The sequence below is a fragment of the Schistocerca nitens genome, chromosome 2 (assembly GCF_023898315.1).
Source record: "Schistocerca nitens isolate TAMUIC-IGC-003100 chromosome 2, iqSchNite1.1, whole genome shotgun sequence".
NCBI classification, from domain to species: domain Eukaryota; kingdom Metazoa; phylum Arthropoda; class Insecta; order Orthoptera; family Acrididae; genus Schistocerca; species Schistocerca nitens.
The window spans coordinates 947113591-947129575 of NC_064615.1; the positions used below are offsets into that span (position 1 = coordinate 947113591).

The 15985-nt window shown below is 43.5% G+C and overlaps 1 protein-coding gene across 1 annotated transcript in view; it reads right to left on the reverse strand.

Annotated features, from left to right (window-relative positions):
- Nucleotides 1-328: 328 nt before the first annotated feature.
- LOC126237273 (protein Wnt-6) overlaps nt 329-15985 on the reverse strand; it is a 661913-nt gene continuing 646256 nt past the window's right edge. Inside the window, exons 4-5 of the mRNA XM_049947203.1 lie at nt 10902-11209; nt 329-2577 (exon numbers count right to left, since the gene is read on the reverse strand). Coding sequence (XP_049803160.1) covers nt 2116-2577; nt 10902-11209 — 770 coding nt within the window. The 3' untranslated portion in view covers nt 329-2115. The remainder of the gene's footprint in view (nt 2578-10901; nt 11210-15985) is intronic.

Here is a 15985-nt window from a genome sequence, read left to right on the forward strand (position 1 = left end):
CCATGGATGGAATTTCCGTCACATTTGCTATTCTCAACACGACCTTGTGCTATTTTGAGCAATTGTGGAAGATAGGAATGTCTAAAACTTCGTAATGGTGAAGACTTGACGTTCTGCCTATTGGACAAAATTCATGACTGCCAGATTTTAATCATATATTTTAATATTGTCTATTGCTGCATTAATATTTCCAAACAAGTGTAGCCATTGATGGCTTTAAAAGATGTTATAAGTTCTTAATAATGTTTATCGAATTGGGTGGAGCAGCTTTCACTCAATTGTCTCATCTCCTGGCGGAGTAGTACAAGTCGATCAAAAAAAAAAAAAAAAAAAAAAAAAATCAACTGCATTGTAAACCATTTCTGCTGAAGTTATGCTGTATAATTGGTCAAAATAAAACAAGTAAATCGTGTCCAGGACAAACTGCCTGCTTACTCATCCCGATTCTCTCCGTATCTTCTATAACTGTTGTACGACTGCAGATTCTGGCTCTGTATAATATACAGAACAAATAGCCTGGTAAATTTCAATAAAATGTTTTTGAACACTTCTAGACCGTCTCGCGTCCTTTATGCATGTACTGGTAAATTTACAGTGATATCAAGCTAAATGCTTAGGGAGGTCGAGTAGGAGTATTTTAGAGACGAATAGAGCTCTTGTGAAGAGTAGGACGTATGAGATTCTGTTGCGACCTGTTACTGGCCGTCCTCAGAAATAAGATATTCCCATTAAATTCAGCTTCAGGAAGTGGTGGAAGCCACCAAAAGTATTACGAAGGTATTAAAAGTGCTTGCATTATAATCGTTGGAGTAAATGTTCTTTCCGTCATAGATTAAACGAAAAATTCAGAGAACTAGTATTAGAATGTAAATTTCATTACTGCTCACTGTTTGCATTTCTGTAGTTCAAGCACGTACTATCAAGTGCAGAAAAGCAGGCATAGAGAAGCATAGGCAGTCATTTGCCTCCCCACCGGTCGCTTATAGGAGAAAGGAAATGGAGAAACTGACGACGAATTTCATATTTAGTATGTGCCTAGCTCTTGTGGCGCGTGGAAGCAGAACATTTCGCTGACAGCACTCAACTTGGAATCTACAGGTTGCGCAAAATAAAGCTACGCCCCCCCCCCAAAAAAAAAAAATTGGACTGGAAGATATTTCATGCGCCTAACGATAGACAACAATAGTTACATCATACACCCCAGGAGAGAATGACGTAAGTTGGGTTGCCATTCTTAAGGTGTGTGAAATACCTTCTTGGTCAGTTTTTTATTTCTTTTTTTTCTTTTTTTTGCCCACATTATATTAATGGTGTTTGTGTATGTTTCCGCGAGCTAGTCTCAGATATTTCTTGACATTTTCTCGTAGTTACTGCTGGATGCCCACAGTTTCGAACGATTCTGCACATTACCTTCCCCCTCCCCTGTCCTCTCATCCTCAGCTGACCCCAGCAGCTAATGAGATTTAATCTACCTCAGGACGCCTGGCCGTCAGTGCCGCTTGATGGCGATAAAAATTCTCCTCCAGGCTACGATCTGGCTTTTCTTCACTTAGGATGCAGTTCTAGTGGATGTTGTCCGAAGCAACATTTCACAGTTGTGGCAATATAGAGCTTGATTGCGCCCTCACTACCGCCATGCAAACACCAATCTCATCCAATGCACGTTTCCCTATCACTTTCTCTCTCTGCACAGGTGCGATTGGCGCGAACTATATCAGATAGTAAGTATCGTCAATATAATCGTCACTCACTTTAACATTGCTGCGAGACGTTCACGAGAGAGCAGAACTCTGAAAAAAGTACAAAGCTCTCAGGTATACATTAGGATGTCAAAATAAACTGAAGCAGTGCTAGAAGCGACCACAGGACGGGCAGAATAGATCTGGCACGGAAGATATTTCATGCGCCTTAAGGCAGGCACCCCAACTTACACCATTCGGGCGAATGATGTAAGCTGTGTTGTCTATCTTCAGGCGCATCAAATATTCACTGGGCTAGTTTTATTCTGCCTGCCCTGCACAATGTGGATTTCTGCTGCCTGGAAAGTGGCCGACCAATCAGCTTCTGGATCGCGAGAGTGGAACCACAGTGGCACAAGTGGCGGGAGCCCGCAGGCTAGCGGCAGGTGTTGATGGAACGGCGCTCGACGCACGTCTTGCAGGTGACCTCGCAGCACCAGCGGAATCGGCACTTGCAGTTGACCTTCTCGCGCACGACGCGCGTGTCGTAGCCGCGGCTGCAGCACAGCAGCTCGCAGCCGTCGACGCCGGGGGAGGTGGCGTTGCATTCGCGGCCCTGCGTGCCCAGTGAGCCGGTGCGCCGGTTGGGCAGGCAGAAGTCTGGCGAGTCCTCTGAGTAGACGAGGTCGGTGCGCTCGGGCTGCTTGATGGTGGGGCCTTCGGGCATGAAGGAGCGGCCGTCGTTGCTGGGGATCACCTTGGCGGCGCCGTCGAAGCGCTCCTTCAGCCGGTTGCCCACGTCGCGGAACGGCGGCATCTTGCGCCAGCACGTGCGCAGCGTGCACGACCCGGACAGCCCGTGGCACTTGCACTCGGTGCGCATGAAGTTCTTGATCGCCTGCAAACAGAAAGAAAGCTTCAGTGTAACGTCCGGAACGTACCACGCCCCAAACACGAACAATCGGTTCGGCTCATGTTTGACAGATCGCTTCTGTACCACCCAAATCGACATTTTGTCTCGAGAACCCCTTCCCCCGCCTCCTTCCCGTGTTGGGAAAATCACCTGTAAAGTTCATGACGCGCAATCCATTCGGAACTGAAGGGATGGGTACAAAGCTGAAAAACTGAACATTTTCATAGTTGTATATAGGGGTCTTAAACGCATATTTTCCTAAATGTCGAGAAAATAAACTTTTCCGACTGCCGGTTGTGTACCTGCAATGTTCTTACTCTTCAAGGAAAGCGGCGCTGACAAACGGCCTAGTTAACTGGCCAGCAAGTGGAATTTCTGAGTTCCATTTCTACATACATTGGCCGCGCGGGATCAGCCGAGCGGTCTTAGGCGCTGCAGTCATGGACTGTGCCGCTGGTCCCGGCGGAGGTTCGAATGCTCCCTCGGGCATGGGTGTGTGTGTTTGTCCTTAGGATAATTTAGGTTAAGTAGTGTGTAAGCTTAGGGCCTGATGACCTAGCAGTTAAGTCCCATAAGGTTTCACACACATTTGAACAATTTTTTCTACATACATTCTGCAGTACTTTTTAAAACTTGTTTTTCTCTGTATCAAAATTGGCGGGCGCAGGAGTGTTAACAAGGTAAGTCTTTCAGTACGTAATATTACGAAGTTAGGTAAATAAATTTCTCAAACAACTGGGATAAATGAGGAATTAAAATTTTTAATTCCGCTCGTTTAACACTCTTTCTCTCATTATGTTACATATTCTCACATTCCTTCGAACAACTATGCAGACGGTTCTTATCATAAAACGCTCGAAGCAAATATATTTGCGAAAATTAGAGCATCTGGTGAAAGCAGCCTGCGAGTAACTACAATGTGGCCAAGCGGTTAAAGGGGCTACAGTCTGGAACCGCGCGGCCGCTACGGTCGCAGGTTCGAATCCTGCCTCGGGCATGGATTTGTGTGATGTCCTTAGGTTAGTTAGGTTTAAGTAGTTCTAAGTTCTAGGGGACTGATGACCTTACAAGTTAAGTCCCATAGTGCTCAGAGCCATTTGAACCATTTTTTTTGTTTCTTTCGAAAATCCGGTGGAAAACAGACTTTGTTTGGATTTCTTTTGCGGGAATTAATTTTGATGCGTACCACTTATAACGATTGAAAAATCGGTGCTGGAAGCTTTTCATTAATGATGATATGGTTTGTTAGTCCAGCCACGTTTCCAGAAGCGAACTAGAGTTACGAACCCCACGAATTTCAACTATCCTTGGGCCGTCGCAGTTGTTTTCATAAACGAATTTTAAAATTTTAATTCTTCACTCATTTAATTTATTTGAGATATTTATTTATCTGCCTTGTTATTTTTCACTTATTAATTCATCTATACTCACCAATTTCGACATGGAGAAAAATACACATAAAATTACTGCAGAATGCGTATAGGAATCGAACGAAGATCCTCCACGCCCCAACATTATGCGTACATCAGTGGCAGTGGTAAATGATTATTTTCTTTGTTTCACGGAAAATAAGTGCTCTCGGACCTCATACACGATTACAAAAAACGCTGATGTTTCAGTTATCTACTTATTCCGTCAATTTTGAGTCGACTGCACACCTGAGGGATGGTTTTCTCAAATGCTCGGAGCAGGCGTTAGTGATCTTTGATTTCTTATAGTCCTTCATTTTAGGTGCTACACAAGCGAGTTACCAAATATAGCCCAAATTAGTTGACCGTGTCTGAGCCAGTCCTCTTTCTAGATTCCCCGTACCATAGCACTGTTTAATGTCGGCCAATCCAGTATTCATGGGTGTTCGGGTAGTCAGACCTAACTTTTAAAGGAAAACATTTGTAATGCTCCGTGCGTTACAAAGTTTATACTTAATCCACTACCGTTTTAACGTCTAGACCGTCATAACCAGGTGGAAGGGATCTTCTACATAACAGTTTACCAGGAGCTTCCATTGTGACTCACAAGTGGAAGAATCACAGTATGTCTTCTGCAAATCCCACATGATTGTCTTTATACATTGAGGTGACTCCTACTACTAAAGTTCGGATATTTTCTTTGTGCTAGCAACCGTTTGGGTTTATTGCAAGAAACAGTAAACTGTTTGTAATTTGAGCTCTAATAAACGATATCTCCTGGTCTATATATGAAGAATCAAATATAAAGCTCAGTCATTTTTAAGGGTATTTTACAGACGGACCGGCAGCGGAAAAACAAATGTCTTTAATGTATTCAAATTATTTATTACTATTTCTGCATTATCTTTAATAGTACATCCTAAAATATTGTTTTGCACAAAGTTTTAGATGTAAACTACCTGAGAAACTCAGCATTGCCGGGTGTTTATTTATTCCAATCCACTATTATTCCATCTCCCCGTCTCCCTCCTCTCTCTCACCGTCTGCTTCTTCCCCTCTGTCCACCTCCTCCTGCATCTTCCATTTGTCCCTTTCCTCCTCCCCTCTCTCTGTCACTCTGCTTCCCCATTGCTTGTCCACATCCTCACCTCCGTCTCTCTGTCCATCACATGTTACCACCCCCAACCCCACCCCACTGGGAGGTGGGTGGCTTTTACTCACACCGTACTGTTTTCCACACAGTAAGTAAAATGTGATCAAAGTCTTGATGAAATCGATCCAGAAGTTTAGAAGGATATGCTGAACATGCAAACATGTTTATAACATATATGGAGGTATGGAGATATGGTGAAAATATCACATGCACTTATTCTCTTTTCCTATGCCCTGCAAAGTTGTGGTGATACTCAGATACAATCTGAAGCACACCCTTCATCAGTACGTCACTTTTTTTGAAGGAATCTGTCGTAGTCCTCTATGAGTTTGACGCCTCTCTCAACCAGTTGATTTACAGCTTTCAGTTTATTAACTAGGTAAAGACCAGCTTCCATACGCTAGCTCACGGCTGTGTGGTCACGCTCGACGCGGAGGTAAGCCCGTTGTTACCCTGATGGTTGAAAATTTACACTGCCAGTATTTGGCCGACAAGGGGAGAAGAGGTGATGACGTAAAGTTCCTGATCACCAGTCTCTCCTCTACTGTTTTGGATTAATTTCCACACCTCTCTCTCAGTGAAGGCAAGCAACGGTGTTATGGTGATGGTTCAAATGGCTCTGAGCACTATGGGACTTAACTTCTAAGGTCAAAAGTCCCGTAGAACTTAGAACTACTTAAACCTAACTAACCTAAGGACATCACATACATCCATGCCCGAGGCGGGATTCGAACCTGCGACCGTAGCGGTCGCGCGGTTCCAGACTGTAGCGCCTAGAACCGCTCGGCCACCACAGCCGGCTGTTATAGTGATCCGTCCGTTTTATGGGGACATTAAACGGTGTCACCGTTGGTGTTATTCGAGAGGAGTAGGCTATATGCCGGCACCGCGTATCACTCTCACCCTTCCCTTCATGCTTCACAACACAAACCCAACACTAAACTGTATAAGCACTCATACACACCACGCAGACACACAGTTGACACTTCATAACAGGTCGGAGGAAAGAAACGGCAAATCACTTCCACTAGGACCTTGCCAAGAGCGGCGATGCAGGATTCCTGCATCGGCTCTCCAATACTCACTGCCCGCGCATGGGACTACTTTGACTTGAACCAGGTATCAAGTCTTACTGCAATCTTGATTTCTCATGTCACTGCGAAGGATTTGTCGATAAGGAACTGGTCCTTCAAGGAAACTCTGATAAAAAGACGCTCTTTTATTAGAAAAAACAACTAAGTGCTGTTATGGATGATTTCTATGATTCATACTTCAACCCTTACAATGTTTGTATCTTATTATTCCGCATCACCATTCAGTAATCCGTCTTTTTTATTTTTGTTTTCAAGGCGACAGATTCACGAGCAGGCATCATAACTGATTTTTCAGTTTTTGTTTAAGCTCGCGAGAACTAACAGGCGCCGCACGGGGCAGCCGAGCTGTCTTGGGTGCCTTGTCACGGTCCGTGCGGTTCGCCCTGTCGGAGGTTCGAGTCCTCCCTCGGATATGGATGTGTGTGTTATCCTTAGTGGAAGTTAGCTTAAGTTAGATTAAATAGTGTATAAGCTTAGGGACCGATGACCTTAGCATTTTGGTCCATAAGATCACAAATTTCCAAATTTCCAACTAATAAGATCAACAGACTGATATTTATTAAATTTTGAAATAAATGTGGAATATAAATACAGTGCTTCGACTGGAGAAGAGGCGCCGAGGCTCAATTCGATGTACGCAGTAATAAGGAAAGTATAAACTTCAGGAACTATGCGCTCTTCTGGAGGGGGCAATAAAAATTCATCACAGAGTACAAACATTTTCAAGCAATAAATAGTTTACCATCCATCTTGCATGACGAATAGCCTCAGGACCACGGAAAAATATTCCACAACACGTTGTTTCATCAAGAAAGATAAAAGGACGTTCGTAAAGTTCAGCACATTTCTTTAGCTGCCTCAGATTTTGATACGGAACACCTAATTTTGCTATGTAGGTTCCCAGTCCACTTAGCTATTCTTACATCGAGATTACTGCTTTCTGACAGCAAATCGTTATTCTCTGCTCTGCTAGTGTAAGACACTGGTTCTCAGTTGGCTTACATATATGAAAATTGTAATAGAAAACTATTAGCGTTCATTTGACAGATGGCAGATTGTTTCCAGTTATTTCATGTTTGTATTACCCTTGCAAATAAACTCTCTTTTGTAAAAGGACTAAAGATGAAGACGCTGCACTTATTATGACGGCCATCGTGCCTCGAAAATGAAGAACGAGTGGGGTGGTCTGACTCGATGCGTCGAAAGGAACGGCTAGGGGCGCTCTGGCCCTTTCTTTACCTGTCGTTGAACTGTCACTTTGCGATCTGGCATTGGTATCACTTCCAGTCACAATGTGATCTCTGAAACGAGAGTGCGTTCAGGGGAATGAAGTAAACAGACTGCCTACATTAGATAATCAATGAATCTGGCCTGCAGAAGCAATATTTGCCGAAGCTGACTCGTCACTTAATTTTCTAAGTTTTAGGATTTTGACAGCTCAAGGTGTATGCGAAAAAGTTAGCAGAAGACACATGCTAGTTGACCCTTCTCCACGTAACGTTGGTTGAGGTATTTTTACCCAAAATAACAAATTTGCAAATGTGTAAAACAAATATTAGAATGTACAAGTAAATGATATAAAACAAGAGATATGCAGGATGACTATCTGAAATGTGATTAAGGATACCTACGCTAGTCATTATGCTGTAAGTATGAATACCTTAATGTCTGCGACTCTAATCTGAAGCTGTGCCAGAAAAGGCTAGGGAAGCATTTTGTGAAAATAACGTGAATTTTATGAACGACTGGTCGAACTGTCTCTAGTTATATTTGATTTAATACTCAGTTATAACATTCTAAAGCTCACGTATTGGATACGCTTAGTATGCCTTTCCTTCTGGTCCAAAAGGGGTTGCGGTGCAGTGTGTTAGACAACATCGATCCTACATTATGCTAAAGAACAAGATTCTCTACCGTCATGGAGTACTGCTTTCGGTATCAGTTGTAATTTGCAGCTACTTATTACTCAAGCCGCTCTCACATTATCAATGAAACAGTTACCTGCTCAATAAGTAGCTGTAAATCACAATGTGCTATACACGAAACTAGTATTTACTTGCAAATTAGCTTATGGAAGTGAAACATAGACCTCTTATGTGCAAGCAACTCTAAGTTTACAGTAGCGCATTGAGCAATGGAGAGATCCATGTTGGACTTAACAACAAGTGACAGGAAAGAGCCAAATGTATAACAGAAAATACAGTATTAGAGAGCTCGATGGTCAATGTTATGAAACTGATATGGAGATGGGCTGGGTGTGTAACGATATGAAATGACGGGAGATGGAAGAAGGAGATACTTCGTTCTGGGTTGCGATACGAAATGACCTAGATGATGATCTAATGAAATATGGATTGACGACGGCAGAAAGTAAACGAGACAAACTTAGATGTGAAAAGCTGAAGACTCTGAAACTTGGAGAAATCTTAAAGAACAGCAAATGGGCAGAATATGATAAACGAGTAATAGCGATCATCTACTAAATGCAAGAGATTCGTATATGAAGCCTTGTGGCAGGTGGCAAGCCTTTCTTGTTCTTCTCCTGTGAAAGAAACAAACACCCTCTCCTGTGGTGTAAAAGAGTTGTGTCTTACGCGTATCTGTTGAGTGTAGTTGACTAGTGGGTGTGTGCTAAGTGCGGAGTCTATGTGCCACAGGTTTACAAGGGGAGGCCACGACGTTTGGAACCGCGGATTTACTGTAAACTTCATGCACTCGTAGTACTCCATGAGTACAGCAAAATGTTTAAGCAGAAGTGCGTACTTCTCAAGTGTTACTGAGAAAATCGCAAGATAATTTCGGTCGTCAAATGTATACCTGCGCGTCGCCATTTTTACCATGAAGCGGCTGTAGCCGAGTGGAGCGCCGGCGCGGTAGCTCAGCGTGTTCGGTCAGAGGGCTGCGTGCTGTCTGTAATTAAAAAAAAGCTGAGTCCAAGAATCAACGATCAACTTGAACGGATGTCTTGTGACATCCGCCCAGACCAAACACAACGAACAATATCGAAGAAAATGAATTTAAAAAAAAAAAAAAGAAAAAGAAAAAGTGGTGCCGGTACGGTAGCTCAGCGCGTTCGGTCAGTGTGTTAGATACCCTTTCTAATAAAAAAAACTGAGCGAACGGATCAACGAACAAACTGAACGGGTGTCATCGGACGTCCGCCCTGAACAAATTCAACAAACAATATAGAACAAAATTAAAAAAACAAAAAAGAAGTTGTTGACGTTCAAGCTGCTGGATCGCTGGATCAGTTTTCTTTTTTTTTATTTTCAACACAGTCATTTTCTTTACTATTTATATTACAATTGATATAATGGGAAAAATACGTACAATCGGATGAACTTTTATTAAATTTACAATGTTGTTTGGCAGTCTACTAATTTTTATTATCACAAATAATATAATATTCATAACTATCGACTAGTAAACGACCAAACGCATGAAGTGATACTGAAAATGTATGCTTGTCCGTATCTTCAAATCTGTTCGTATTTAATCGAAAGAGAACGAGAAACTGCTTCTCGGAAGACGCTATTAAAATACACTCGATACTGCATAACCAATTATCAGCGCCGATTTTTAAGGAAATACTGCGTTATGCATGGTTTGCTTACAAATTATCGTCTGAAAGAGAGATTTTTGAAAATGTTAACGAGGTTTGTTTTTCCACGGAAAACGTCAAAAGACCTTGCCTATGCGGAAACATAGCATTTATTCAATGCAGCTGGTGTCGTTTAACTTTATGTTTTCCATGTTTTTACGAAAAATACCATCCTGCAACTTGCACTCGTAACGTCGAAAGCGACGATTAATTCTACATCTTTCGAAAGCCGTCTGTGCCGGTCAAAACTTGGAGGTAACAAGTCGTTTCGGACTCCTCCCAGGTATAAGGGATTTCTCAAATCACGGACAAGTATACATTTTCAGGATCATTTTATGCGTTTGGTCGTTTAATAGCCGATACTTATGGATATTACATTATTTGTGATAATAAAAATTAGTAGACTACCAAATAACATTGTAAATTTAATAAAAGTTCATCCGATTACACGTATTGTCCCCATTATATCAAATGTAATATAAATAGTAAAGAAAATGACTGTGTTAAAAATAAAAGAAAAAGAGAAAACAGACGAACGGGACTCGATCCAGCGACTTTGGGGCTTGAACGCTAACCACTCGGCTGCCGCCGCTTCATGGTAAAAATGGCCAGGCACAGATATATATTTGACTACAGAAATTATCTTGCGATTTTCTCAATAACGCTTGAGAAGTACACGCTACTGCTTACACATTTTGTTGTCTTCATGGAGTACTACGAGTGTACGAAGTTTGCAGTAAATCCGCGTTCCAAACGTCGTGGCCTCCCCTTGTTAGCGCTCCCATCCGACCGGTGGGTGAGTGTCACACGCGATCACTTCACTAGACAGTACGGTTTCGATTTCAATCCAAGACATTGATCAGGAACTGTGGTCCAACGCCTCTCTCTCCATTTCCTGCCAAATACTGACGATGAAGATACTTTCTTCCACCACCTCAATTTGAACCGGCCGGCTGGGAAACGAGCGCCACCGCACTAGCGGGTTCTGACCCGCTCCGTCCCCCTTCCCCCATCGACAAACCAGTGCGTGTTGCGCGGGGCTGCCTACTCACCAGGCGGCCGGCGTCGTTATTGTGCAGCTTGACGAGAGTCTTGATGTCGGAGCGTCGGCGGTAGGGCGCGTCCATGAAGTCCTTGGAGCGGCGGTAGCCGAAGTTGACGTTGTCGCCGCAGCCGCCCCACTGCCACTCGCCCTCGGCGGCCTGTCCCGGCTGCTGCGGCTGCTGCAGCTGCTGGTGCGCCCCCGCTCCCGGGGGCAGCGCCGCCGCCACCGAAGGCGCCCCCGCTGACGCCCCCGCCGCCCCCGGCGGCAGCACCGACGCCGGGTGCTCGGGTGGCAGCGGTCCCATGCGGCCGCTACCTGCCAACCGCCAGAACCGTGTCGCACTAATGCCTTTCGATAAGGGAATGTGAGGAGAACTTTAGAGAACTGTCGAAAGGGGAGGACAGCATATTTATCACACAACATGGTTTACAGATAAATAAATCGGAAGGTTGCTCTGCATAATTCAAACGACGTCCAAACGAAAGACTGAAAAAAAAAATATCACGAAGGGAGACCACAGGGAAATTTTTTTTTGTCCATTCTTGTTCCTTATATACAGGGTGGTCCATTGACCGTGACGGGGCCAAATATTTCACGAAATAAGCGTCAAACGAAAAACCTACAAAGAACGAAACTTGTCTAGCTCGAAGGGGGTAACCAGATGGCGCTATGGTTGGCCCGCTAGATAGCGCTGCCATTGGTCAAACGGATAGCAAATGCGTTTTTTTAAATAGGAACCCCGATTTGTATTACATTTTCGTGTAGAACGTAAAGAAATATGAATGTTTTAGTTGGACCACTTTTTTCGCTTTGTGATAGATGGCGCTGTAATAGTCACAAACATATGGCTCACAATTTTAGACGAACAGTTGGTAACAGGTAGGTTTTTTAAATAAAAATATAGAACGTAGGTACGTTTGAACATTTTATTTCGGTTGTTCCAACGTGGTACATGTACTTTTGTGAACTTATCATTTCTGAGAACGCACGCTGTTACAGCGTGATTACCTGTAAATACCACATTAACGCAATAAATGCTCAAAATGATGTCCGTCAACCTCAGTGCATTTGGCAATACGTGTAACGACATTCCTCTCAACAGCGAGTAGTTCACCTTCCGTAATGTTCGCACATGCATTGACAATGCGCTGACGCATGTTGTGAGGCGTTGTCGGTGGATCACGATAGCCAACATCCTTCAACTTTCCCCACAGAAAGAAATCCGGGGACGTCAGATCCGGTGAACGTGAGGGCCATGGTATGGTGCTTCGACGACCAATCCACCTGTCATGAAATATGCTATTCAATACCTTTTCAACCGCACGCGAGCCATGTGCCGGACATCCATCATGTTGGATGTTCATCGCCATTCTGTCATGCAGTGAAACATTTTGTAGTAACATTGGTAGGACATTACGTAGGAAATCAGCATACATTGCACCATTTAGATTGCCATCGATAAAATGGGGGCCTCCCACAATGCCGCACCATACATTAACCCGCCAAGGTTGCTGATGTTTCACTTGTCGCAGCCATCGTGGAGTTTCCGTTGCCCAATGGTGCATATTATGCCGGTTTACGTTACGCTGTTGGTGAATGACGCTTCGTCGCTGAATAGAACGCGTGTAAGAAATCTGTTATCGTCCCGTAATTTCTCTTGTGACCAGTGGTAGAACTGTACACAACTTTCAAAGCCGTCGCCATGCAATTCCTGGTGCATAGAAATATGGTGTGGGTGCAATCGATGTTGATGTAGCATTCTCAACACCGACGTTTTTGAGATTCCCGATTCTCGAGCAATTTGTCTGCTACTGATGTGCGGACTAGCCTCGACAGCAGCTAAAACACCTACTTGGACACCATCATTTGTTGCAGGTCGTGGTTGACGTTTCACATGTGGCTGAACTCTTCCTGCTTCCTTAAATAACGTAACTATCCGGCGAACGGTCCGGACACTTGGATGATGTCGTCCAGGATACCGAGCAGCATACATAGCACACGCCCGTTGGGCATTTTGATCACAATAGCCATGCATCAACACGATATCGACCTTCTCCGCGGTTGGTAAACGGTCCGTTTTAACACGGGTAATGTATAACGAAGCAAATACCGTCCGCAGTGGTGGAATGTTACGTTATACCACGTACTTATACGTTTTGCGACTATAACAGCGCCATCTATCACAAAGCGAAAAAGTGGTCCAACTAAAACATTCATATTTCTTTACATACTAACGAATATGTAATAAAAATAGGGGTTCCTATTTTTAAAAAAAGGCAGTTGATATCCGTTTGACCTATGGCAGCGCCATCTAGCGGGCCAACCATAGCGCCATCTGGTGTCCCTCTTCAAGCTAGACGAGTTTCGTTCTTTGTAGTTTTTTCGTTTGATGCCTATATCGTGAGATATTTGGTCCCGTCACTATCAATGGACCACCCTGTATATTTGAATGACTTTCTTCATAACATTCAGCAAGCAAATTTGGGACTTTCTCAGACGACACTGGTGTTATAATAAAACCCATTAGAGGCAAGGCAACAAAAGATATAGTAACTGGTATTCGCCAAGGAATTATTACTGCTTGTCTGATAGTGGACTCTCCCAAAAATTTGAAAAATCACACTACATTCAGTTTTTAACAACAAATACATTCATACCAACAACTGATGCAGCACATAAGCAGGAGTCAGTAAATAGGGTACATTGCTCCAAATCTTTGGTTGTACATACTGGTGAAAACTTAAAAGTGGAAGAAGCATATTGTTGAGCTTTTCAAACAGTTAAGTTCGGCAACACAAATGCTGATCTTGTAAGCAAACGTACAAACCTCCTAACGTATTTTGCACATTTACTAGGCCAACTCGTCACTTAGAAAGATAGCATTGATTGTACAAAAGCAAGCAGTAGGAATAATACATGGTGTTCACCCACAGACGACATGTAGGTATCTCTTTATGGAGCAAGCAATTTAACTGCGGCGTCACAATACATATATTCACTAATGAAATTCGTCACAAATAAACCACCACAGTTTGACAAGAACAGTGACGTCCACACGTACAACACTGAAGGGAACAACAACTTTTACTATGCGTTGTTAAAGCTGTTAGTGGCTCAGAAATAAGTCCAATATGCAGCAACAAAAAATTTCGATCATTTGCCCAATAGCAGAAAATGTATGACAGGTAGCGAAGCAAGTGTTTAGTTTAAAATCTTTTCTCCTTCACAACTCTTTCTGTATCATTGACGAATTTCTACTTAAAAACTGGTGGCAAAAAAAAAAATATTTTTTGAAATATTTATAAAAATTAAGTGTAGTTGCATGGGGTGGGAATAAAAATAATACTTTCTTCATTAACGTTAATACCAGTCATGTATACATACCTGTAAACTGACTCATTCCACATCATTTCGATAAAAGAATCGTTCAGATGATCTATGAAACATGTAACTATCTAACTAAAGCTATACGAAGGTGCGGGAGGAGGAGTGGATGGGAGTAAATCACAACCATTTGAAGCCGATTTCCACTTGAGGGCGTTGCTGCAACCTATTGCAACGTAGCGCGACTCCGATTCGGGTATACACCGATGAAACAAAACATTATGACCACCTGTTTGGTAGCTTGTTGTTCCACTTCTCAAACACAGAACAACAAAGACTCTGCTTGACACGATTCCAGAAGCACATAGCACCAGATGTCTACGCACAGGTCAATCAATTACCGCAAATAACGGGATAGTGATTTATGGTCACGCAACTGGCACTCGATATACTCTGAAGAGCCAAAGAAACAGGTAAACCTAATTAATATCGTTTAGAGTCCCCGGGAGCACGCAGAAGTGCCACAACACGACGTGACATGGACTCGACTAATGTCTGAAGTAGTGCTGGAGGGAACTGACGCCATGAATCCTGCAGAGCTGTCCATAAATCGGTAAGAGTACGAGGGGGTGTAGTTCTCTTCTGAACAGCACGTTGCAAGGCATCCCAAATATGCTCAATGATGTTCACGAATGGGGAGTTTGGTGGCCAGTGGAAGTGTTTAAATTCGGAAGAGTGTTCCTGGGCCCACTCTGTAGCAATTCTGGACGTGTCGTTGCAGCAGCCTCGCCAAAGACTAAGTCCAGTTCAAGGTCACCCGCATTAAGATGCGAAACATACATAACAACGAAAACCCGCCCGCCATCCCCACTCCTAAACGCAGCTCACCACCCGAACAGCATATTAATAGTTTAATTGAATAATAATTTAATTGCCTAGTATATTCGCCCTGATAATGAGACCTGACTTACCGTGAGGCCATCAATATGAGTTCACTACAATGCCCCTCGACCACTGTAGCACGATTCTGACATTGCAACGCGAACAGTTATCCTGCTGGAAGATGTCACCACCGTAGGGGAGACTTCAAGCACAAATCGATTCACGTAGTTCATTGCTGTCATGTTGCCTTCGATTAGCACCATAGATCGAATGGAATCCCAACTCAGTGTACCCCACAGCATAACTCTGTTCCCACTGGCCGGCATCTGTGGCCCGATGCATGTTTCGTGCAGCCATTCGCCTGCATGACGGCGTGTAATTATCCAAAGATGGACCTGTTGTAACAAGAATGCGGTTCATTCGACAGGTGACACGTTTCTATTGATCCACGGTGACAACTCAGTGAAGCTGTGCTATTGGAACCATAACTGTCGATGTCTTTGGGTCAACACTGGGACAGTTAGGGGTCGTGTGATGTGGAGCTCCATGTTCAACAATGGCCTTTGAAAGATGTGATCCGAAGCACTTGCGCCTGCAGCAGCATTGTATACTTTCGTCAGATTTGCCACAGATCGCTGTCTGTTCTGGATTACAGACGGGGATCCTCCGGCCTTCATGTTTTGGATGCGATGTGGTCGACCAAAACCATACGGCCTGCTCCTTATTTCTCCATCCTTCAACCACGTTTTTTTAGCGCTCACGGCAGTAGTACGCTTTTTCAGAAATTATCAGTTCCAGCCGTAGCGTCATAAGAATGTGCCCTTTGTCAGAACTACTTATATTAGTGGATTTCCGCATTTGCGAGCCGTATCTTCGCTAGTTTGA